This window comes from Condylura cristata, unplaced genomic scaffold, assembly GCF_000260355.1.
Source record: "Condylura cristata isolate star-nosed mole 26May11 unplaced genomic scaffold, ConCri1.0 scaffold00031, whole genome shotgun sequence".
Classification (NCBI taxonomy): Eukaryota; Metazoa; Chordata; class Mammalia; order Eulipotyphla; family Talpidae; genus Condylura; species Condylura cristata.
In genome coordinates, this window is record NW_004567132.1 from 16955773 (window position 1) to 16977831 (window position 22059).

The window sequence follows — 22059 nt, forward strand, 5'->3', positions numbered from 1 at the left end:
ATCTTAGGTTCCATGAGCAGTTTCCACTGTCACCAACGGGTGATGATGCAGTATCAGCAGTCTGTCATGCCCTGAATACCCAACTTCCACAACTGAACACCAGGACACATCAGTGTGTGTACATATTCTGCACATTCCCCTTTCATGCCAACACGGCCATTTCTGTTCCCGCGATTTCACCAAAACTGTTCGGGCCAGTTCCCTGAATCTGAGATGCCACTTTCTAGAGGGCAGCCCACCTGACCTAAGTTATACTAGAGGCTGAAGATGACATCTCCTGAATCTCTTTCCTCTTCCTCTTGAGAGTCTTTACTCCAAAAGCTGTTCCTTCAGGCTCTACTGCGGGCTTTTTAAAGCCTCAGGACTCTAACCTCTACCTGTTCTGTACACTACCTTCAGGTAACTTGTAGCCTCACCTGACTCACCTGACGAAGTCCTGTGGGCCAGTGTCTCCCATCTGCCTCACCACTTCAGCACTCAGATGCCAAAGCATGCCGGAGAGCATGGCATCTGGCCATCCCATTGATCAAGTAATACTATCCTGGCAAGCATGAGAGAACAAACCCACACAGGGAACTGGGAGCCATGTAGGACCAGAGACAGGAGGAAAAACAGGTGAACTTGTTTTCTATCCCTCCCGCAAACCCAACATAATGTTCCAGCCAGGAACCATATCTAGCGTATCTAGAAACAACACACGTGGGCAAGTTATCACTGTGTCTTGTGGAGAATTGCCAACTCATTAAAACAAATCTTGTTCCCCTTTCCTCCCGAGCTTCCCTTCCTCCTTTCCCAGACTCTCACTGACCTGTAATGGCATCTGCCAATAAAGCTCTAGCATTTAAGCTCTGCCTTAGGTTCAGCTTTCTAAGTAACCTGAATTAAAACAGAATCTCATCTAAACCATGACGTTGACCATCAATGACACAATTCACTCCCCAAACTTTGTATCTAATCCTAGTTTTTCTGCTGAGGTCCAAACCTAGTTGGATGCAACTGTCCATGGCCATCACCATCTGGACATTCTCATGGGCACCTCAAACTCCTATCTACAACAAAACCCACAGTACCCTCCCACAGATATGTGCCCTTCTCCTGTATTCTGGGAGATACAAGGATGGAAGAGACCCTAACTCTCAGCATGTTTGAAATGGAAGAGGGGTTAACTAACAATTACAATGACATACTTAGATGGCATATAGTAGAATGACAAGCATAAGGTAGTGTCATAGAATGTGTGCTACAAGCATTATTTAGCCTTCACCATAACTCTCTTAAGGTGTAATTATTCCTGCTGTGCAGTTGAGAAAGCAGACCAGAAATCAGAAACCATGCCAAGATCACAAAGCAACTAAAATCCAAGCACATCTGGAAGATTCACATTCTTTGGCGGATTCCAGAAGCAATTAAGGAGAACTATTCGGCAGCAGGGATCAGCAATGCCTGAGGTGGCATGCTACAGCTGTCTTAATAAGTGAACAAGGTATCAGTTGAGGGGTGGGGTAGAGCTGGGGCAGGATAATAAGGAAGGATGAAGGAAAGGAGGCAGCTGGCATTCTGGACAGTGGGAAAAGGCCTGAAAGAGCACAGGGTGGCAAAGAAATTGCAGGGGTTCACTAAGGCTGGACCCAAATCACAGATGGCCCCGTGTGCCACTCTATAGTTAATTTTAAATTCCAGCTGGAAGGACCAATTCAGAATTTAAAGTAGGAAGTGACATGGTTCAGTTTGTATTTTAGAAAAGTTCCTCTGTAATTCATGAGAATTGGTTGAGAGGTAAACAAGTTGGAGTAACCAGTTTAAAGATTGCTTAAATACTCAGAGCAAGAAATCATACACAAAATTAGCATCAGAGGGGATGGGAAAATGTGAATATATCTCTGGCAGTAGTGAAGGAAAAGCCGAGTAAGACTGGGGAACTGAGTTAGTTAAGGAGAGTGAAGAAGGTGTCAAACATCCGTATTTGTGGTTCGTCAAGCTCAGGACATGGAAGATGATTTCTGTTTTAGATTTGATTTTGAAAAAGATACCAACAGACAACTGGATGAATGAATCTGGCATTCTGGAGAGCAGTGGTTCAAATGGTGGCGATATTAAGCCAGTCTGCAAACACTGTCCTGAAGAGCTATGGAAGATGCAAGAAGTAGGCATGGGTCTGGCAAAGGTTACACACACCCTCCCCCCCTTTTTTTTTTTTAAAGATTCATCCATTTATACATACAGAACTGGAGACAGAACTGGAGTACAGGCCAGAGGCATGGGGTCAGGGGGCGGTGACAGGATCCACCAGAGATGGAGTGGGGAGCAGTACAGGCAGATTGACCAGAACACACTGCTGAGGGGAGCAGCGGGAGGGGCAGGATCGAACTCACTGGCCAGGATCGAACTCACGCTGCAGTGGCTGCGATAGCCTCATAGTGCTGTGCTTTAACCCGTTGCACCACCAGGGAGGGCCCAGTCCCACCTCTCTTAATTAAAGACACGAAGCCAGGTGTTACCTCCTCACTTTAGCCTTTCCCTCCTTGTTCACAGAAGCTTACTGCACATGAAATCAAGGGAACAGCATTCTACTGGACATTGAAGGGGGCCCCAAATTTGGCATAGCCAAAGTCTCAACATTATTTTTCCTTCAGTCTGTTCTGCACTGAATGGACAAAGTACCACTCCCAAGCCACACAGAAAGCATGGAAGCACAAGTTGCTTTAATCAGGGGGTGAAGTCCTCAATCAGGGACCTCACTCAGCCTTTGGTGGTGGTATCTCGGCCTACCTTTCACATGCCCTGAGGCCACTCAGGAAGCTCCCTCCTCAGAAAGGTGGGAGCAGCTAAACAAGAAGTCAGGCCAAGGGAACCCAGGTCAAGGAGTGGGTAGGGAGAGGGCACTGACGCGTGGAGTGAAGCTGAATGGGGCAGCTTCACATACAGCTCTACCTGGGGGCTGGCTGAGGCGGCTGTGCATCAAGCAGGGTGGCACCAGGAGGACTAAGGGTAGGAAGGGACAGGGCTTAGGAGATGAGGCGACCATGGAGTTGATGCAGCTGTTCCTGGGTCAGCACCAGCCGATGTCGCTGTCCAAGGCCAGCTGCACATGAGAAGGTCACTTTGCCCATGTAGACAGTGTCATCCTGTTGCTCTTCTTTGGCCTGGGAGTTGGAAAGGGAAGAGGTCCTCTGATCAGGAACTCACTTGAGATGTATGCCACTGATTGAGTCCTGAGACCAAGGTATCTGTAGCCCAGTACCGGGGACACAGGTTTGAGGACTCCCAGCCTCTAGTGACCACAATGCCCAAATCAGAGGCAGTACAAGTACTCCTGAATTACTTGTAAGACTTGGCCAGATAACTCAGTAGGTGCAGGTGTTGAAGCTGAGACCCCAGAGGTCTCTTTGAACCGGGGGGTGGGGGATAGGGAAGGACCTTCCTAAACCCACCATACTGCCCCTACCTTCTTCTCCCCATGTTCCCTCTTACCCTGAGGAAGGCTGAAGAAGGGAAAGTGGCAAAGTCACTAGGAACCATGGCTCCAGGGCACTGGGATACAGTCTCCCTTAGGACCTCATCCTGGTGGAGGAAGCAAACAAACATTCACTTTAGGGACCTGTACAGGTTAGCCCAATATCTCACAGGAACACTAATACCAGGGGGGACAGAAACCCAATCCTACTACTACACTCTTGTTCTCACCTCCAACCCATCCCCACCCCAACATTATTAGTTTACAAATAGTTATCCTGCAAAGGTTAACTCAAATTCTATGGCCTCTAAAAAGTCATTCCAACCATTCTATCTTCACAGGGATCTCAAGCTGCACCTGACCTAAGTGCTCTAAAGATCCTATACAACCCATTCTGTTGATGAGAATCTGTCTCTGCTTCCACTGAGACAGGGAGCTCCCAAAACAGGAACACTGCCCTCCCTTTTACCTCTTCCCCAAGATGCTGGTCTAGCACTGGGCTGGGTCGGGCCCAGAGGAACTCCAGAGGGACTTATGGGAATGAATATAAGAAGGGTTCCACCAGAGATGCTTTGAAGTAAGCTCTACTGGGTGAGGAGAGGCAGAGTCTGAGCTGACCTTGAGCTTCTCGATGGTATCACTTAGGGACTTGAGTTGAGCCACCTGCTCCAGGAGCTGGGCCGACGGGCTCTTGGCAGCTGTGGGGAGGATAGACAGGTGAGGCCCATCAAGGCCCAGGCAGGCAGCTGTACTAGAGTTAAGGATTAGGAGTGCAAATATGACACAGCATGCACGTAATCAAGCCAATTGCAGGGGCTGAGGGCTGGGGGGAGGGGGAAGGTGGTGTAGCGTTTATTTCAGGTAGGTCCATACCAGGGCTGGTGCGAGTGATATCTACCACGTGGGTATGTGTGCTCAGCCGATTCAACGTCTCCAGCAGTTGACTGGTCTTACGATACAATGCTCCAGTTGCTAGCTCACTGTCAGGGCCCTCACGGGGCGGGAGGGAGAGCTTTGAAACATGCAGAGGAGGCAGGGCTGCTAAGGATGCCTTCATCTGGGCCCCCTGTGGTGGAAAAAGAGGTAAGAGGTGTTAGAAGGTCCCTGCCATTTGTCATCGTTGATGCAGACATGTTCTGTCCCCAGTCCAGTCTGCCCTATGACCGTCTTACCTTGAGTATGCTGTTCTCATGCTGGAGCTGGGAGATATGCAGCCTCATAGCAGAGATTTGCTGAAGGAGCAGCGGTGAGTCCTTCACTAGCCCGGGCCCTGACATGGATCCTGGAGCCTGTCCTGGGGCACCTCCTGCAGGTACCACATATAATGCCATCAGCCCCAAGTGGAGAGAGCTTAAGGGGACTCCATCCCTGCTCAGCCCCTTTCCTCATCCCCTCCCACATCCAGCCCTGGTTGTTTGCGAGGATTAAGTCTCACCCTAGTCTCCCGGTCCCAATTCCCACCAGCCCTTGTAACCCCTGGCCAGGCTGGGTTTCTACCTCTCTGCTGCTCTTCTGTGCTCAAGATAGCCCGTGGGGGAGCAGAAAAAGAGGAGAGAGGAATTAGATAATTTGGGGGTTAGGAGGCATGATTCTTCCTCATTATTACAACCTCTCTGAGACCTGCCTCTGCTCTCTGCTTTGGGAGAAGAACAAATATGTATTAAGGAAAACAGGGAGGGGAATAAGGCCACAAGGAATGTGAGGAAAGCAGTGTGCTGTATGCCAGAGGAAGTACTCGGGGCATGAGCCCATTCCTGCCTCCTTTTCCACTTCCAAGAAGGGCTGGGGAATGCTCGAATGCTCCAGAGACCCTCCTATTATGTACCCTTAATGTTACCCAGCAGCAAAGTTTAAGCACACTCATTCCAGTTCTCCTCAAGTCTCATTACCCTGAAGCAAAATACATCATTTTCGGGTAGGAATTTTCATATATTCAGAAGCAATGTTTGTTAAAAGGCCTGTGTTAAAACAGTACAATGTGGTAATTGTGGCTACCCCTTCCCTAAGGGATAGGAGTCTTCTACACTCTAAAGTCAAGAAGAAGGTGCTTGGTCTTGTGGGTTACAGTAATAGGGGCTTTGATAAGAACAAGACCAGTGGTCTGGCCAGATGACAAGACACAGACATAGTAGGGACCCTGAGGGTTTAATTCTAGAATAAGATTATTTTTGGAAGGTGAGAAGGGTACGAAACTGAAAAGAAAACAAACTGTGACAGATGAAAATCAAGATGGGAACAGCCACCTCCTCAGTCAGGGAACTAGGAAGACTGGGCCTGGAAGCCAGGATAACTCAGGGAAGGAGCCCTGGAAACACTAAGAGATCAGGTAAAGGTCAGAAGACAAGTCACAAGTGACTTCAGCAATGGAAGAGACAACCACGTAACAGGGTAAAGTCACGTGACAAACTGGAGTAGCCGAGCAGAGGAACAATCCAGAGCAGCCATTAGGCATGACTGTTACCCTGGCAGAGTTAGCCCAGCCTGCTGCAGACTGCAGACTCTGCGGGGAGCAGGGCGGCACAGAGATGAGACTGCAGACCTAGAAGGGCCATCTACTTGAGTTCAAATGCTGTGTTAATTGTCATGCCTTTGGGAGATTAAACACTTGGAGACAGCTGTCACAGAGAAACCAGTAAGCACACTCCTAGCTAAACACTTGGGGCAGAGGGGGACAGGTCTCTAACTGAGGTCAAGCACAGGAGAGAGGATACTGAATTTCCTGCAGGTTGGTGCTCTCACTATACTCACCACCAGCAATGCCAGAGACCAAGGTTGCAATGCCTGATGGAGGGGCTCCCCGGACCCCCTCAATTGTACGTTTGGACTGGTTATTCAGTCGCTGCTTCAGCTCTGCTTTCTCTGCCTCCAGCTGGTCAATGTCAGCCTGGAGCGCATCCATCGTCTCCTCAAACTCTCTGTGAAAGAGAATCTGGGCTTGTGCTATGTCCCTCTCCACAACCTGATCCCCACTTCACCATCCTCACATGGGCTTGAAACAGCCCTGCTAGTGAGAAGCAAAGGCAGGTACAGGCTTAGGCTGCAGTAACACAATGGGGTTAGCAGTTGGTTGCCCTAGGGAGAGTCTCGCTGTGAGGAGGTTGGGAGAGGGGAGAAGGTTTGGAGGCAGAGGGCTGCTGGCAGGAGGGAGGGTTGGGACTAGCAGTGAGGTCAGGGGAGGTGCCTGACTTCTCCTTCTTGCGCAGCAGTGCCTGGGTCTCCTCCAGCCGTGTCTGGACTTTCTCAATGCGCTCATCTGCATCCTTGGCAGCACTGTCTAGCTTCTTCTCCAGGAGGCTCAGTCGAACATTGGCTTCACTCAGCTCCTCCCCCTAGACAAGGGCAGAGAGCTTCTAATTTCCTTCAACCCTTCCATGGTCCCAGGTCCCTGGGGCAGACCACGAAAGGGCCCACAGAGCTCTCGCTGGGCATAGACTCCAATTCTCTCCTCAACCCCAGACCTGTGTCAGTCCCCTCTCCCAACACTCACCACTGTTGTGTCCCAGAGCACCTTCTGGCCTCCCATAGCCCGAGCCTACTCCACCCTCACCTTGATCTTTAGTGACTTCTTCAGCTCCTTGATAACTGTCTCTCGATCTTCCAGCTTCAAGCCCAGGCCTTCAGCGTCTGTGATCTCTGCACGCAAGGCTGCAGCCCGCAGCTCAACTGGAGGAGGCTAAGGGTCCAGGTGAGGGCAGAAGGCAGAGGTAGGAGAGCAAATCACCAGTGTGTTCTTTTCAGAGACAGCTAGTCATAGGGAAAATCTTCTTGCCTTCTAAGCAAGAGTGCTCCTGAGACTGCTTTCCTAGTTCTTCCACAACTAGTAGCAGCTCTCCAAGTCCTGTTCCCTCAGGCCCCCGCCCTCCAAAGAGCTTCCCACCCACCTTGCTGGGAGGCCGCTCTGCATCGTATTCTCCCTCCTGCATGGCTGTGGCCAACTTGTTCATGGTACTAATGAGGATACTGCATGACTGGCGCAGACACTCGTAGGGGCTGCTAGAGGGGGTCCCATAGATCTGTAGGAGCCAAGGGCAAGAGTTAAAATTCCACACTGGTCACCTGACTCCTCCACCTTCTGCCCAGTTATCCAGGACTCACCTGCTCACTTGCTTTGAAAGCCAGCTCCTCCAGGGCAGCCACAGGCAACCCTTCATTCTCTGCCAGTGGGGCAATGAGCTGAGCAGCAGCAGCTGCAACCTCCTGTAGCACAGCCACCACCCACGTCAAGTGTTTCCTGCAGTCAAGGAGTGTGTCGGATACCTGCAACAGGCCAGCGTCAGGAGCCCACTCTGGGTCTAGTACCAAGGCACCTCAAAACCAGATCTAGGGACATGCACGGTCCCTCCTGAATCTACTCAGCTTCCTTCCCTTCCCCCTTCACAGCCCTAAACCTGTGGTCCAAACGCCAGTGCAGCTGGGATCCCAGGAGCATCTGTCCCTGGCATTCGCCTTCGGATCTTCTTGCAAAACTGACGGATGTCACTACAAGATGTTTCCAGATCTCGGAGCAACAGGGCAATATCTGAAGCCTCCTGCCCACCCTGATCAGAGAATAGGAAATGAACAGGGAACCAAGTAAGCATTAGGGCTGGAGGTAAAGAGATGGACGCTGAGGAGGAAGAGAAACTCAGAACAGATATAGCTGTGTGCTCACCTGCAGGAAGGCACGCAGCCGCCCCACCTCCACACTCATGCAGTCCAGGGCACTCTGGGTAAACTGTGAGGGCAAAAGCATGTGTGTGTCAGAACCCAACATCATCTGCCCATCATCACCTCTAACAAATCTCCACCCTCTGCTGATCCCCAACATGAATTCATTCTCTGTTTCCTTGATTTGGCTTTAATGAACCTGTTGCTGTCTTATGTGACACTTTTAAAGGGTCACATCTTTTGATCTGATGTGCCCCATTTGTGATCTCTAAAGGGGGCACAATCACGGGCCCACACACTTCACCTTAATGTGGTCGGCCAGTTGCATGGTACTGTCCTCAGGCTGCTCGGAAAGGTGGATGCTGTACAGATGCTGAGGAGGAATGACAAACACAGGGTCTTTAGTCATTAGAAGAATAATTCTTCTAAAACTGCAATTTGAGACCTGGTCATTGTAGAATGAAAGAATCCAAGCCCCCAAAAATTCACTTCCTAGTTCATCTAAGAGCAAGGGAAACCTCAACAGCGAGTCTAGGACATTACCAACAACCTTTGCTACATCGCCAACAGCTCCCAGCAGAAGAAACCTTCCCTCCCTCACACGCCAAACCTGAATTCTCACGCCAGACCTGGTAGTACTTGATGGCCTTGGTGAGAGGCTCTACATTGACAGTCTCATCCAGCTGGTCCTTGTGCAGCAGCTCAATGAGAAAATCCAAGGAGCGTTCGTGGGCACTCATCTCAGGGTAGAGGCTGCCCACCTTCTTATACACGTCCACATTGCACTGAGAGAGGGCACTAGAGACAGAGAAGGGCGCTGTGAGGCCAGTGTCCTTCAGGTGATTTCAGTTCAAGTCAATCTCAAACCTGTGGCCCTGCACTGGAGAGTCAGAGGCCACTTACTGCTCGTAGCGGTGGAGTGTGGCCTGCAGCAGACTCAGCGAGTACACCAACCCAGCAGCAAAGCTCAGCTGCTCCCCTGCAGCTCCTCGCAGCCCAGGTCGCTCTGAACAGTTCTCACTTAATTCAAACTTTTCCTGAGCCTGCTTCCGGATCAGCTCTGCCTGTGGGAAGAAGCACCAGGGACCTGGGTCTCAGAAGATGGAGAACTCACAGACTTAGGAATCTGGTACAGGGAGCTGAGCAAGTTCACAGGGGAGAGAGCAGAAAGAGGGCTTAGATGGACACAGTCTCACATGGAGAAAGGCCAAAAATATGATTACCGACAATTCTAAGGATTTAGGAGTTCCTGCTACCTTTCACTTAGAATGCTATCCTGGCAATTTCCACTCCAGCCCCCTCAACTCAACACCCTCCCACTAACTCCTAGGTATCTTCTGGGTCTCAGTCCACATATTATTCCCTCAATGATAGCCCTCCATCTAACTAAAATCCCAGCTGTGTTCTCTCAAAGATACACAAGCAGTGAGCTTGGGCAAACAACCTTGGCTACACTGGCAACAGCCACTTCATATCACACCATTTGTAATAACAGCCATCTGCAATTTTACTGCTGTATTCTTCCACTGTATGATAAACTATCAGTAGAGATACTGCTTGTTGTCCTCACACAGCATCCTGCATGCCTGGTTCAGTTAGTTCAGTAGGTTCCTGTCTAACAGATGACTGACAGGCCATACCTTGCAGATGAGACGAGGCATGAGCAGCAGCACCAGGACGCAGTCATGGTCCCCACCTGGCCGAAGAAAGCTGTCAGGCATGAAGGCTGTCAGCAGGGACATGTGCCGGTTGGCTTGGGCCACTTCCATCTGCCTCAATTCCATCTCAATTGCCTGGAAGTAGAGAGGAAGAGAGGTCTCAGCCAGGCTGAAAAGAGCCCCAGAGCTACCATGCCTTGCTCCACCACATTCCCTGCTTCCAAGACAAGCCCAGACCAGCAGTCTTCCAAATCACCAAAGCACACAACCCCACACCAATTCAGTCCCATTTATGCCCAAGATGGGATCCCAAACACTCCCTTTTTCCGCCCACCATGTTCCTGACCTTGGCATGGGCCTTTGTCTCAGCAAACTTAATTTTGAAGTCAAACGTCTCTGGAGGGGGCTGTTGCTGCCTCTCCACAGATGCTTCCTGCTGGTTTGTCAATTCCCGATTCACATCCTGACAACAGAGAGAGAGAATGAGGCACAGCTACATTATCAGAGAGGCCCAAAGTGATGGTGGGGAAGGAAGGCGTGGTGCAGCACCTGTAGATGGGCAGTCAACTGGCGGTACTTCTTGATAGTCTGCTGGTAGTCTGCAACTGTCTCCTGGGCTGCTTCCACACGCTTCTGGGCCTCCCGTACCCGGGCACCCGCCATGTCCAGCTGCTCCCGCAGCTCCAGCTCTGTCTCCCGTGCATTCTCCTGCAGCTCATCATTCATCTCATTCATTGCTTCCTGGAAGCCACAAAGTTGTTAGGGCAAAAGAAAAGCAAGGTCAGGGTAGCAGGGACCAAAACGGTCTACTCGTCACACACCCACACACAAAGGTGAGGGATCTTATCAGTCTCTCCGAATACCTGCTTGTCAGGGTCAGAAGCTAAGGGTCTGCTCGTCTCTTACCAAGTCCCCCACAGTCTCTCTCAACTCCCGCACTTTCTCTTCCAGATTTAGGTTCCGGTCTGTTAACATCTCTACCATCTCCTCAGCACCCAGAGCAGCATCCACCTATGTTACATTAAGAGAACAAGGAAAAGGCTGCTGAAAGGTGCCTGGAAAGAGGACGCACCAACAGGAGAGCTGGGGAAGGTAGGGGACTCCATGCAAAGGGCTGGGCTCCCCAGACCTGCTCCTTGAGCTCATCAATAGTGCTCTCTGCCTGGGTCAGCTCCTCCTGCAGACGCTCCCGCTGCTGCCTCACAACCTCCAGTTCTTGGTTTTTTTTTTCCATAAGTTTCTGGAGTTTCACATGTTCCTGCTTCTCTGAAGACGATAGATCCCGCATCCTGTGGGGAAGTGGGGAGAATTAGAATAAGAGTATATATAACGGGGCAACAGGTACTCTAATACATTTGGAGACAGGGAAGTATCTCTGGAGCCCAACAGTGAGGGCACCCTACCTCACCAGGGCATCCTTTAGGCGAGCATTCTGTTCCTCGAGCTGTTTGAGCTGGTAACTGGATGCAGCCCCATCTGATCCTGAGAAAGACCATTAACACATTCAGACGGAGTTCCAACCCCACCATTTGAGTCCCAGCAGCTCCTGGCCCCTTACCCTTCTCTTCAATCTCAGCCTTGAGGATCTCCAAGTCAGTGGTGAGCTCATCCACACGTTCCTTCAGTGCCTCCACTTCTTGCTGCAAGGACTCAGCTCGCTCTTCAGCCATCTCCTTGTCCAGAGTGGCCATCTCAATGGCATCAGCAGTGTCTGCCATCTCCTCCATGTAGCGTTCCTTTGCCTCTAGTGCCTCCTTGGCTTCCTAAGAAGGGGTGGAAATTGCAACGGGGAGCACAGCTCAGAAATGCCTCATGCAGGGCCACCCTGCTAGCACAACGGGTTAAGGTGCAGCACTATGAAGTGATCCACAGCCACTGCAGCACAAGTTTGATCCCCGGCGAGGGGGCTGACCCACATGGCGCAGCAGACCTCTCCTGTCTCGCCTGCTGCTCCCCTCAGCAGTGTATTTCAATACATCTGCCTGTTCTGCTCCCCACTCTGTCTCTGGTGAATCCCCTCCCCTCCCACACCTCTGGCCTGTATCTCAATTCTTATATGTATAAATAAATAAATCTCTAAAAGAGAGAGAAAGAAATGCCTCATGCCACACCTTCTCAGGCTACTCCAGGCTCCAGGTCCAGTCTAGATTCCAACATACTTCCTGAGCCCCCATCAACCCAGCCACTACCTTCTGCCTGGGTCACACCTTGCGCGCTTCTTTGAGACGACGCTGCAGATCTGCCTGCTGCTCCTGCATTTTGCTCTTCCATTCCTGCACTTGCTCCAGCTGGATCTTGTGTTTCTCCAGTTCTTTTAACTTTGCCTTGTCTTCTGCCCGTTTTAGCCGCAGGGTCTCCAGCTTCTCCTCCAGGTCCCGCACCTGGGCCCTCAACCCCTCTTCCTCCTGCAAAGGAAAGACTCTCAGTCCATAGCCACCTCCTCCTCCCCGCGAAGGCTAAACTGGAGCAGAAAGGATAAGAATATCTACAATCATTCTAGTCCTCCTAGGGTTCAAAAACAAATGCCATACAGACATCTGAGGAGAAACCAGAGCATGGTACATATGGGAAAAGGGTGGAGAGAGTAAGGAAATTTTGTCAGTGGCAGGATACCCAAAGACTTTGTCTCCATCCTTCTGATTCAATTTCTGAGTATCCCCCAACCCTGGGAAACTTTCAAAACCTGCCAGAGATCACAGACCCCATTCTGTCTTGATTCTAGTTCATTGCAAACTCAGTCCTTACCTTAGAGGGCGAAGGAAGTGGGGGTGCTGCTCCAGGAGAAGTGAGGGCCGGTGTGGGGATGATGGGTGCTGCCAGCGGAGTCTGAGCTGGGGTGCTGGGCTCACTGCTGCTCAGTTCACCTGCTGATGCTGAGCCAGAGGGGCCCAGGGAGCTACTGGCCCCAGCCACCCCAGTGCTGGCTGGGCGGGTGGGCTACTCAGAGGATGGGGCAGACCAGAGAGAATAGAGGGCAGGGGTGGTGAGAGAGACAGAATATGAGAGTTTGTCAAGGGAAAGAGACAGAGAAGGGAAAAAGCAGAAAGAGAGCATCAAGTACAATGAGAACAGAGAAATGTAATGGAGGGGAGAGGGAAAATGACACAAAGTCAGAGAGAGTCAAGGACGTGGGGAGGAGGGCAGAGAAGAGGCAGAAGGGAGGGAGAAAGACATAAGATTATAAGGATCCTCCCTTGGCAGAGACCCCACATTCCTCCCAGCTCTGATACTCCTCCCTTGCAGCAAAATCTCTTACTCCCTAGAACTCCCCTCTGTGACCCACTTGTGATCATTCTAGCATTTTTAAAAATAATTCTAGGTTGTTATCATTCCTTGAGCTTGGGCACGCGTCCCCAAGAGGGAAAAGTGTCTCAATGATGTTATTCCCAGGGAGAAAGAACAGACTAGAGTTTTGTTTACCAACTTTCATGTTCCCAGAAAGGCTAGTCTAAAAGTAGGGGTACCAGGCTCCGTACACCTATTAGGGGAATACTCCCTCCCATCCCTTTGGGAATCAAAGTAATTGTCCCTCCCTTAGTCTATTTCAGGGGACCCTGAAAGTAAATATACCAGGGGTGAAAGCTATACTCCTAGACTCCTTCTTGAAACAGGGTTGATCTAGTCAACCTTCTGTCATCTCCCTCCCCTGAGACAAAGGCACTATAGTGAGACAGGGCCCAAGCTCCAGTGGGGCTGAGTGGAAGAGCTGCCCTGAAGCCCAGGCCCTGGAATGAATAAGCCTGCCCAGGCTCCTCTGATGGTGCTGAGCCCTGAAGCACTTCTGGTGGGCTGCCAGAGACCAGTACTAGTCACAGCCGCCCCCACCCACCCTACTTTTCCCCTGCCTTCCTAGCCCTGACATTTACACTGTTAAGTTCTTCTTCACTTCTCTTCTAAGTCTTCCCATCCCACCCCCAGTGACAAAACTACTTAAAATGTCCTTCTTCAAGAAACCCTGCCTTGATTAACCACAACCTATTTCATCTCTCTTCTGCACCGAGATGTTCCTCTATGAACCAGAAGTCAGTTTCATAAAAGGGACCTGTAACTACCCTCAGTGCCCCCGGCACTGAAAAGAGAACCCAGGATACACCATGACCAACTTCTACTTGGTCACACACATGCTTACATACATGCACAAGCCTGAAATGTGTGTGTGTGCGTGCGCGCACACACGCACACTCAGCAGTGGCTTACACAGAGCCTATTTTTTCTCACCTTGGGCCGCCGAGTTGTGGTCTGGACAGGCCAACAGGAGCCAGAGAAGTAGTCAGGAAAGAAAGGATAATGGCAGAAAGACAGACAGCAAAAGGACAGCAATAAGAGCAGAAGAAATAACAGGCTTCGGCTACGATTAAACACCCCTTATCCAAGCCAGACCCTTCCCCAAGCCAGATCCTTTTCCCCTCCGTTAATCACTTTGTTCCCACTCCAGGAACTCAAAAAACTCCAGCTCCCATAGGTTCTTGCCCCAACATTTGCCCAACCATTGTAGAATATATCCCTTCTCGAAACCCCAGAAGTCTCCTAGGCTGGCTGAGGCACAGGAGACCAAAGAGAGCAGCTGGCAGAGGCCTCCAGAGACCAGTCCTTATGCCATTAACTTTGAAACCTCCAGCCCAGAGCCCGAGGCCCCACCCACACACCAATCCCAAGGACTTTCCCAGGTCACTCCCTTATTCAAGTGCTGGACTCCACAAAGGACTCCCTAGAAACACCATGCAACAAAAGCAACGAGAAGTGAGTGATATGAACCTAGCAGAGGGATCTCAGGCCTCCTAGGCAGAACAACTCTGCAGTCTTCCCTATCCCTAACCTCCTTTTCCCCAGGACCAGATTCTATAATAGCACTTGGATCCCTGGGGCAGAGGGCTCAAGTGTCAGGACCATGAATATTGCATTAGCCAGAATCCCAGAGCTCAGCAAAGTAACCCCACCCAGGGAAAAACCAGGAAACGGGGTGGGCAGCAACATAAAGAAACCACAGCCCCAACCAAATCCAGAAGCCCTTCAGGTTACTGCAAAGTGGTAATCTGATGATTAACTCCAAATTCCAAAACAGCATTACTTACTACTATTCTGTGCCTCACTGCTCTGACAAAAACAAGATAGAGCTTGTCTCCTGTTTTCAGTAGTCACTTAGCCCAGGGAGACCAAATAGCACTTTTCTTACCATAGGTAAAGCTGCCAGAGCCATGAGTCAAAAACTATTCTAATGTCCCCATCCCACCCTGGGAAAGCCCCTTGATACAGGCCCTGGTGGGGGAGGCATGCTGAGAGTACAACCAAGTCATTCTAGCAGAGACTGGGCAAGGTTGGCCTGAGGCATCTGGCCCTGCCTCCCTAGACTCCCTTACAGAAAACTTCCCCAAAGCCCGTTTGCATCAAAACCAAAACCCAGGCCTCTGAGGCCACTGGAGTACAAGGCTAAGAAGAGACTCAAAAATAGGCAGCTGGGGGGACAAATGCCCAGGGAATTGGGTATGGAGTGACATATACCTCTCCCTACCCCCCACTTTCACCCACCCTCCTCCCCAACCAGGTAAAAAGATGAAGTCAATCAGCCCCCACCCCCACCCCAGCAGCCTGGTGCCACCATTGCCTGGCAACCCGGCAGCGAGACCAGAGCAAGCAAGAGTACCTTTCGGGCTGTCGGTGCCTGTCTCATCATTGCAGAAAAGCAAAGAAAGCCAGGAGCGGAATGAGAAAGAGGGACGCAGAAGGATGGACAAACACACAGAGGAAGGACAGAGGGAGGGAGGGAGGGAAAGAGACCGAAAAGAGGGAAAGGCGGCGGAGACAGGAGATTAGTGCATCAAATCCCAACAGCGCAGCCTCAGCTTCCCAGAATGGTGGTTTCCCAGCTCGAAATGGCTGCGGCTCAGATGCAAAAGCTCCCGAAGGTGCGCAGTGGGGCTCCGCAGGCTCCGGCAGGCACGGGCGAGGCGCCCGGCCCTGTGCTCCAGCTTAGGTTGATGGCAGCCTCAGTGGCCGCAGCATCAGCTCCGCCTGACGTCATGCACCCACCCTCCTCTGCTCCATGGGGGTGGAGCTACTTGATCCTTGGTCACCTAGCAACGGCCTGGCTCAGCTGGCTGCTCCTCCTCCTGACAGGACAAAGTCCTGCGCAGAGCTCACACTGCTTCTGCCTCCAAACAGGTTCTGTCTCTTCTCTCTTCTCTGCCCCCACCCCACTCTCAAGAGTTTGCCTCAAGAAAACGGGCCGGAAATGGCACTCTCTGGGGCGAGGGCCTCACTGCTCCATCACTCCATCAAACTCACACTCCCCGCTGCCCACACCCCATCAATTCCACTTTTGTTTCTTCCCCACACTGATAATGCCCTATGGTTGCCCATCAAGTGCACATGCCCAGAGCACCCCTCCTGTGACAACATGAGCTCCCCTCACACAGTGAGATTAAGAAACCCTAGGGAACGCTGGCAGCAGCTCTTATAACAGTGTTTGGTTCCTCTCCCAACTCTTCCCTGGCTGATGGCAGGTTAAAGCCTATCTCTAAATATTTCCAGAAAGGACTGAGCATCTACAGAGATATCTGGGTTCTCTTCTTCCTTCTCACTCCCGACTGCATATGGGATGAGAGAGGGGCCCTTGGGCTAAGTGATCTGCTGTGAAAGAACCAACAGAAGGCCTGCTTGGGGAGCTGGGGGGAGATGGACCTGTCTCCCTACCTGGCTGACACTTCGCACCATGACCAAAAAGGCGCTCTATCCCAGCACAGGCAGCCTACGCTAAACCTGCCCACTTCCCCAGGCAGCTACTAAAATGCCAGGTGTGGGGCATGGCCAGGCCCCACCCAGGAAAAGGGCAGGCTATGACCAGAACTCTTCCATAAGCAACAGACTACAGGTCTATGCTCTTCACTATTCAGAAGCCTGTTGTGAGATGGCAGCCCCAACCATGAGACAACAATTAAGGGCAGAAAACAAGTTTTTATAATTCTGAAATGGGTCCCAGTGTTCATTAAGGCACTATTTTCCTCTCACCTCCATATTCCCACCCAAGTCAAGACCCCAAAGCAAGTAATGGTATGTGATTTTCTTCCCTGGCAAGATTCCAAATGAGGACCCACCACCAACCAGGAATGGAAGGAAATGTATTCCTCTCCCCTTTTAATGCCCCAATCCCATGCAAGGTCAGATAGGCCTGAGACAGGCTAGCAGTAAGGATATCACAGAATCAAACATACAACACAGTATGTACAAATCAGACAGGCACATGCAAGTCACAGACAACTTGGGCACAGACAGGCCCAAGGCAGAGCTGGTGTGAGGAAGTCATGGCAGCGACTTAAGAGTTTAGAAGAGTTGTGGGCTCACACAGTTGATCCACACTCCAGTGATGACTGGTGGAAGGCTGCAAGGGATGGGAGGTGAGCCTCAGGCACCATGCCAGTAGAAGAGGCAGAGAAAGACTGATGGAGAAGAGCGAGGTAGGCGCTCATGACAGTGCCCATCCAGAGGAAGACACACAAGATTCTCAGGCTCCCCAACCTGGCACTGTTCTTGTGTTGTTTCCTAACCTCCTGCCTCCTTGCCCAACCACCTCACACAGTACATTCCCTAGCTCCAAACCCCACCTCCACCACACCCCCACTCCTCCTCCCTTCACCCTGGAGTTTGGGCTAAGGGAAAACCCCTGTAACCCAGTACAAATTCTATTCCATGCTACTGCTATTAACAGCCAAATGCTTGGGAGTCCTGAAGCAGTGATGGGGGTGGGGTATAGAGGCAGGGGGACCTATTTGATTAGTACTACCTGGGCATGGACACTTAGCCTGATCTCCTTGTACCCCTCAAAAAACTCTGAAAGCCAAGGCCACCATTTCCTCTGGTCATCCCAGCCCCAAGGTCACACACATGCATGCAGCAGCCCAAGTACATGCAAGACAGCTGGGGAGGGGGCTCATGGCCCTCACCCACCCAGGCACAAACAGTAAACACACCACCTTCTTAGGCTTCAGTCCCCGCTGCATGAGGAGTAGGAAAGGCCAGAGTTAGAGAACAGATGTTCACACTGTGCTAGCTGACCAGACATACTGGGTGCAGGCATTAAGACCAATTTAGGCATACTCAGGTAAGGGGAAGCATCAGTGCAAATCCCTGTGTAAGTTAGACAAGGGTCCCTGAAGGACCAGATTCTAGATAGCCACATCCTTGCGGAGAAGGTGCAGAGCCTGCAGTCCCGTGCCCTGCACAGAGTAACAGAAGGGAGCTAGGTGGCCATCTGCAAACAGTCCAAGAAGTAGCAGAGGGCCAGCTCCTAACCATTCACTTGTGAAAAGGAGCGCTTCTTCTCCCATTAGCTTACATTACCTTACCCTCAGATCCTTTAGATCTTGGTGGCCACAGATACCAGAAAGTGGGAAGTTGATAATGTTGCTAGGAGAAGACTAGTCCTTCCTGACAGCCCAGGCATCAGTCCCATTTGACCCTGAACTTTTGGGCCCACGTGTTTTTACCTACTACCATCTTACTCCACCCCTAAAACAGGAAATCATAATAAAAAACTCTCTTCTCAGAGAGGTTAGAGGTGGAATAGCTCATTCAGCTTACTCACCTATTGCTTCTACCTGCCTAATATTTGGCCTCCTTCCTCTTTCCTCTTTATTATTCTCCACTCCCATCCATAATCACTTACCAGCTTACTGGTCTTTGCAGCTGAGTCAGCTCCCTCTGCAGAAAGCAAACAGAAACAAAGTGTGTGTGTGTGTGTGTGTGTGTGTGTGTGTATGAGCGCACATGCATGTGTGTGCATGTCAGAGTAGGGGAGATATAACAAATGAATACACAGCAGAAGTAGAAGTTCTCAGAATCCACTGTGATCTCATGAGAAGACAACTGAGGTGGGCGATGGTTACCTCTCTTGAGGACCTTTGAGGCAGAAGAGTCAGGCGTCTCTGGGGAAGTAGTGTCTGCTCCATCTTCAAATACCTGGATCTGAAGCCACAGAAAAGACTCAATACAGCCAGACCAAGGGTGGCTAGATTTATGGACACCTCCCCAAACCCCCACCAAGCCTGGGTTACAGGGCAGCTTCTTTAAGAAAAGATCACCGGTTTTCCCACCCCTATTACCTTCTACTTTCCCAACCACAGATTTATGATCATACCCAGGAAAAGGGGGCACCAGCACACCAGCTGCACATGCAACAGAGCAGGTGCGCATGTACACATGTGTGCAGGCCCAAGCGCACACATACACCCACACAAGAAGCAGGACGCAAGTACCTGGGATTGGCGCACAAAGATGCCATGTCCTTCATCACAAGTGAAGTATTTCCTGCCTTGGACAGTTCCATCATTCTTGCCTTTTGCTTCATCCAGGATCACACCTACCCACTTTCCAGTGGCAAAGAGTGTGGCTCCAACATAGGCCACCGTGCCTCGGTGGCCTTTTCCAATCACTTCCACGCGGGAGCCCACTCGCAGAGGCCGGGCACTTGCCTCTGCACTCATCCTGCTGCCGCTGGGCGTCTGAAAGACAGACATATGCAAACATACACGGGTAGAGGCCTCAGAAGGTCAAGGGTGCCATCCTAAGGCATAAGACTCACCATCCTGGACTGAAAAGAACCCGAAGTCACTGCCCAAAGCCCTATTCATAGGGTAAAGTGGAATTCCAAATGCCTTGAGAAAAGTCAGTGATATGTTCTTCTAAAATTTCTCCAAACTCCTCTGGAATCTCCCAGATTTAAGAGTTTATATTTAAATTTTATAACAAATCAGAATTCATTGATAGATCTGTGAATGTCACCACATGGCTGTTTTCTCAGGAGCACCACCCCCAATGACGGAAGAAAGCTCAAGAAAATAACCTCCGTTAAATGAGGCTCCCCACAACCCAATGCTCTGGGTAAGGAACCAGAGAGAGGGAGGCAATTCAGCACATGACCCCCACAGAATCCTGTTCCCATCCCCACACTCACTGTCTTCCATGTGGCTCAAATCACGCTCTGACACTGCTCCCTTTCACAAATAAACAATGTGCTTCCTTCCAGAACTCAAGTTCATCACCATCCCTTCCCAACTGACTCCCCTGACCACCAACCATGCACCCACCATAACACTCCTGGATGCCTCGCCATAGCCCATTCAACCATTTACTCCCTTCTTCCTGCCCTGAGCCCTGTTCTATCAACTCTCTATCTCCCAAGCTCTGGATGTGCTTCTCCCATGTTATGTTGCTTAAAAAAAGGAAAAACAAAGGCCAACTGAGTCAGATCTGCCCCATCACCTGTCCAGTAGACTCTGCCCTGAGGTTCAAGTGGATGGTTTATAACCTCACGGATGGACAACACAAAGGAGCACTTTCAATATTGTCCTTGGGAAGTTCTCAGTTTGTCATACTGTGATGACGGAACATAACACGAAATTAGGTTTTATATAGGTCTATGGCTTAAAAGAATATCACACCTAAGCCATTTTTAGCAACAGCAGCTCCATGGACCAGGGACCTTGCAGCAAACAGATGAAAAAGGCATAAATAAGGACACCATGGTCTTAAATATTCCACAGGGCTCCCTGCTGATGCTCCCACTTGGCTTTAAGAAGGAGCCCCGCCAAAGCCTGTCACTCCCTAACTCTCTTCCCCAAAGTGCTCATCTAGGAAGATGAGGATACAGCTCCCCAGGTCTATGAGACCCTAAGTAGTACCTGGGACAGCAGGATGATTCTCATGGATCTGACAATAAAAGGAACTTACAGTGACATCAGGGCTGGCCCCAAACTCAGAGACTTTTCCTCAACCTCCCAACCCTAATAAGGCTCTCAGAATCAGGTGGATACAACAGCGGATAAGGATTCAATCTTACCCAGAGGGAGAAAAAGCAAGTGACAAACAAAACAGCTCTCAGGAAAGCCTTTACTCTAAGGCCATTCCAAACCACCCACTCAATTTTGAGTTCCCAAGAGAGTCTAACCCCCTCAGGAAGCTCTGGCCTGAGGTTCAATTAGAGTCAAAGGTTGGGGCTCACCATTTCTCACATAGGGCCAACTCTAGAAGAGGAAGCCTATTCAGCCTAACACCAACAGGGCTTTGAGTGGCCCCAGCCTGCTCCTGCCTGTCTCCCCAACCCCCACAGAAATGATGTCCACAGGCACACAGGCCTTCTCCAGCATCCCTCCCAGGGTCACCCCAGATCAGGGCCACTTACCCGGCTATACACGTGCCTCTTGCTCTGGGCCATGTCGCTCACTGAGCCTCAACCCCCTCCCCAAGCTGGCCAAAGGCAGAGAGAAAAGGCAGAAACCTAGGCAGGAGGGTCAGGGCTCCAGGCCCTCATGGACAGACATAGAAGCCGTCAGGCACGGCCCTCCCCAGTCCATGGACTTCACTCGGTGGCCTACCAGGGTAGGGATGGGGGCAGAGATGGGGACTAAGGAGCAAGTCCCCTCTGCTGCCTGAGGATTCTTGAACCCAGAGACACCGAATCCTGCTTGCCAGCTGATGAGTCTCACTCTGCGCTAGTGCTGCTTTAGACTTGTCAGGAACGGCGCTACCCTCTGGGTCCTAGTGTCCCCCTGCTTCACCAGGGCCAGAGGAGAGAGGCAGGGACTAAGGGCGAGGCCCACCCCACAGACCCTCAGCACTCATCTCTAGTGGAAGCTACCCAAGGGTTGGGAGCATAGCCCGAATGGTTCCACTGGTCCTAGTACCCACTGTGTCCCTAACTGCCATCCTTTCCCCAGCAGCAAGCCCACAAGCATCAAGTGACACTTCAAAATGATTAGCTGCTAAGGTCTCTACACAGCAAAATATGAGTCTCTCAGGCCTCTTTCTAGTGTTCTTCTCTCCCTCCCCTTTCTAAACTCTGGATTCCAGATCCGAATCCATGTGATTAGGGTCTGGAATTTAATCTCCCACTGGGTCAAAGGAGTCAGGCCTCTCCAATACACAGCAACAGCAGGGCAGTCATAGAGGCCACTTCACACAAACGACATACAGAAAAGAAAGTCAAATACCCCAGTTCCCCCCATGCTAGCAACAGTTACCACAATCACTCTTCCTTCTGCTTGTTATAAAAGGAAAGTCTCTGAACCCCCAAGAGTATCAAGTTCAATACTGGTCAGAGGCAGAGAGCTCCTCTTTCCCCTTGCATCACAAGATCCAGAGCACCTTAGCCACCTGTCCCTAGTACAGGTGGCCTTAGCCCCAGGTATCTCCTTATAGAAACGAGATAATTCATTTTCTCTAATTCTGTGTTTTACAATAGTTCTTTAACAACCATTGTATTTTATATAAATTGTAAGTTATATGAATTATAGTTTATATATTTATATA

General features: G+C 50.7%; 1 protein-coding gene across 8 annotated transcripts; it reads right to left on the reverse strand.

The window, feature by feature from the left end:
* Positions 1-2682: 2682 nt before the first annotated feature.
* On the reverse strand, positions 2683-21283 carry DCTN1 (dynactin 1). Of its 8 annotated transcripts, XM_004691545.1 has the most exons (32): positions 20933-21283; positions 19008-19253; positions 18639-18717; positions 18419-18453; positions 17727-17747; positions 15401-15418; positions 13978-13998; positions 12505-12696; positions 11967-12164; positions 11318-11522; positions 11163-11241; positions 10889-11048; positions 10666-10770; positions 10309-10500; positions 10106-10222; positions 9742-9894; positions 9005-9165; positions 8731-8899; positions 8406-8474; positions 8106-8168; positions 7843-7992; positions 7550-7711; positions 7336-7467; positions 7002-7127; positions 6641-6783; positions 6203-6369; positions 4952-4966; positions 4627-4760; positions 4328-4520; positions 4073-4152; positions 3472-3561; positions 2683-3143 (listed from the first exon to the last, which is right to left on the reverse strand). In XM_004691545.1, exons 1-32 carry the CDS (start codon positions 20963-20965, stop codon positions 3006-3008), a joined length of 3846 nt encoding a protein of 1281 aa, XP_004691602.1. In that variant the 5' UTR covers positions 20966-21283; the 3' UTR covers positions 2683-3005. The 8 variants fall into 8 exon arrangements, with proteins under 8 accessions (XP_004691602.1, XP_012586965.1, XP_012586966.1 ...); XM_012731511.1 differs by lacking the exon at positions 4952-4966 and having other exon boundaries at positions 20933-21183; XM_012731512.1 differs by lacking the exon at positions 15401-15418 and having other exon boundaries at positions 20933-21182.
* Positions 21284-22059: the final 776 nt, after the last annotated feature.

What these genes read in the sequence shown, in the direction of transcription:
- DCTN1 (XM_004691545.1), bottom strand. Translation starts at nt 20,965, where the DNA reads ATGGCCCAGAGCAAGAGGCACGTGTATAGCCGG. An exon ending in GTCTCAAAGAAGCGCGCAAG is followed by an intron (nt 11,523 to 11,966) that starts GTGTGACCCAGG and finishes ACCCCTTCTTAG; the next exon opens with GAAGCCAAGGAGGCACTAGA. An exon ending in GGCTGAGATTGAAGAGAAGG is followed by an intron (nt 11,242 to 11,317) that starts GTAAGGGGCCAG and finishes GGTCTTTCTCAG; the next exon opens with GATCAGATGGGGCTGCATCC.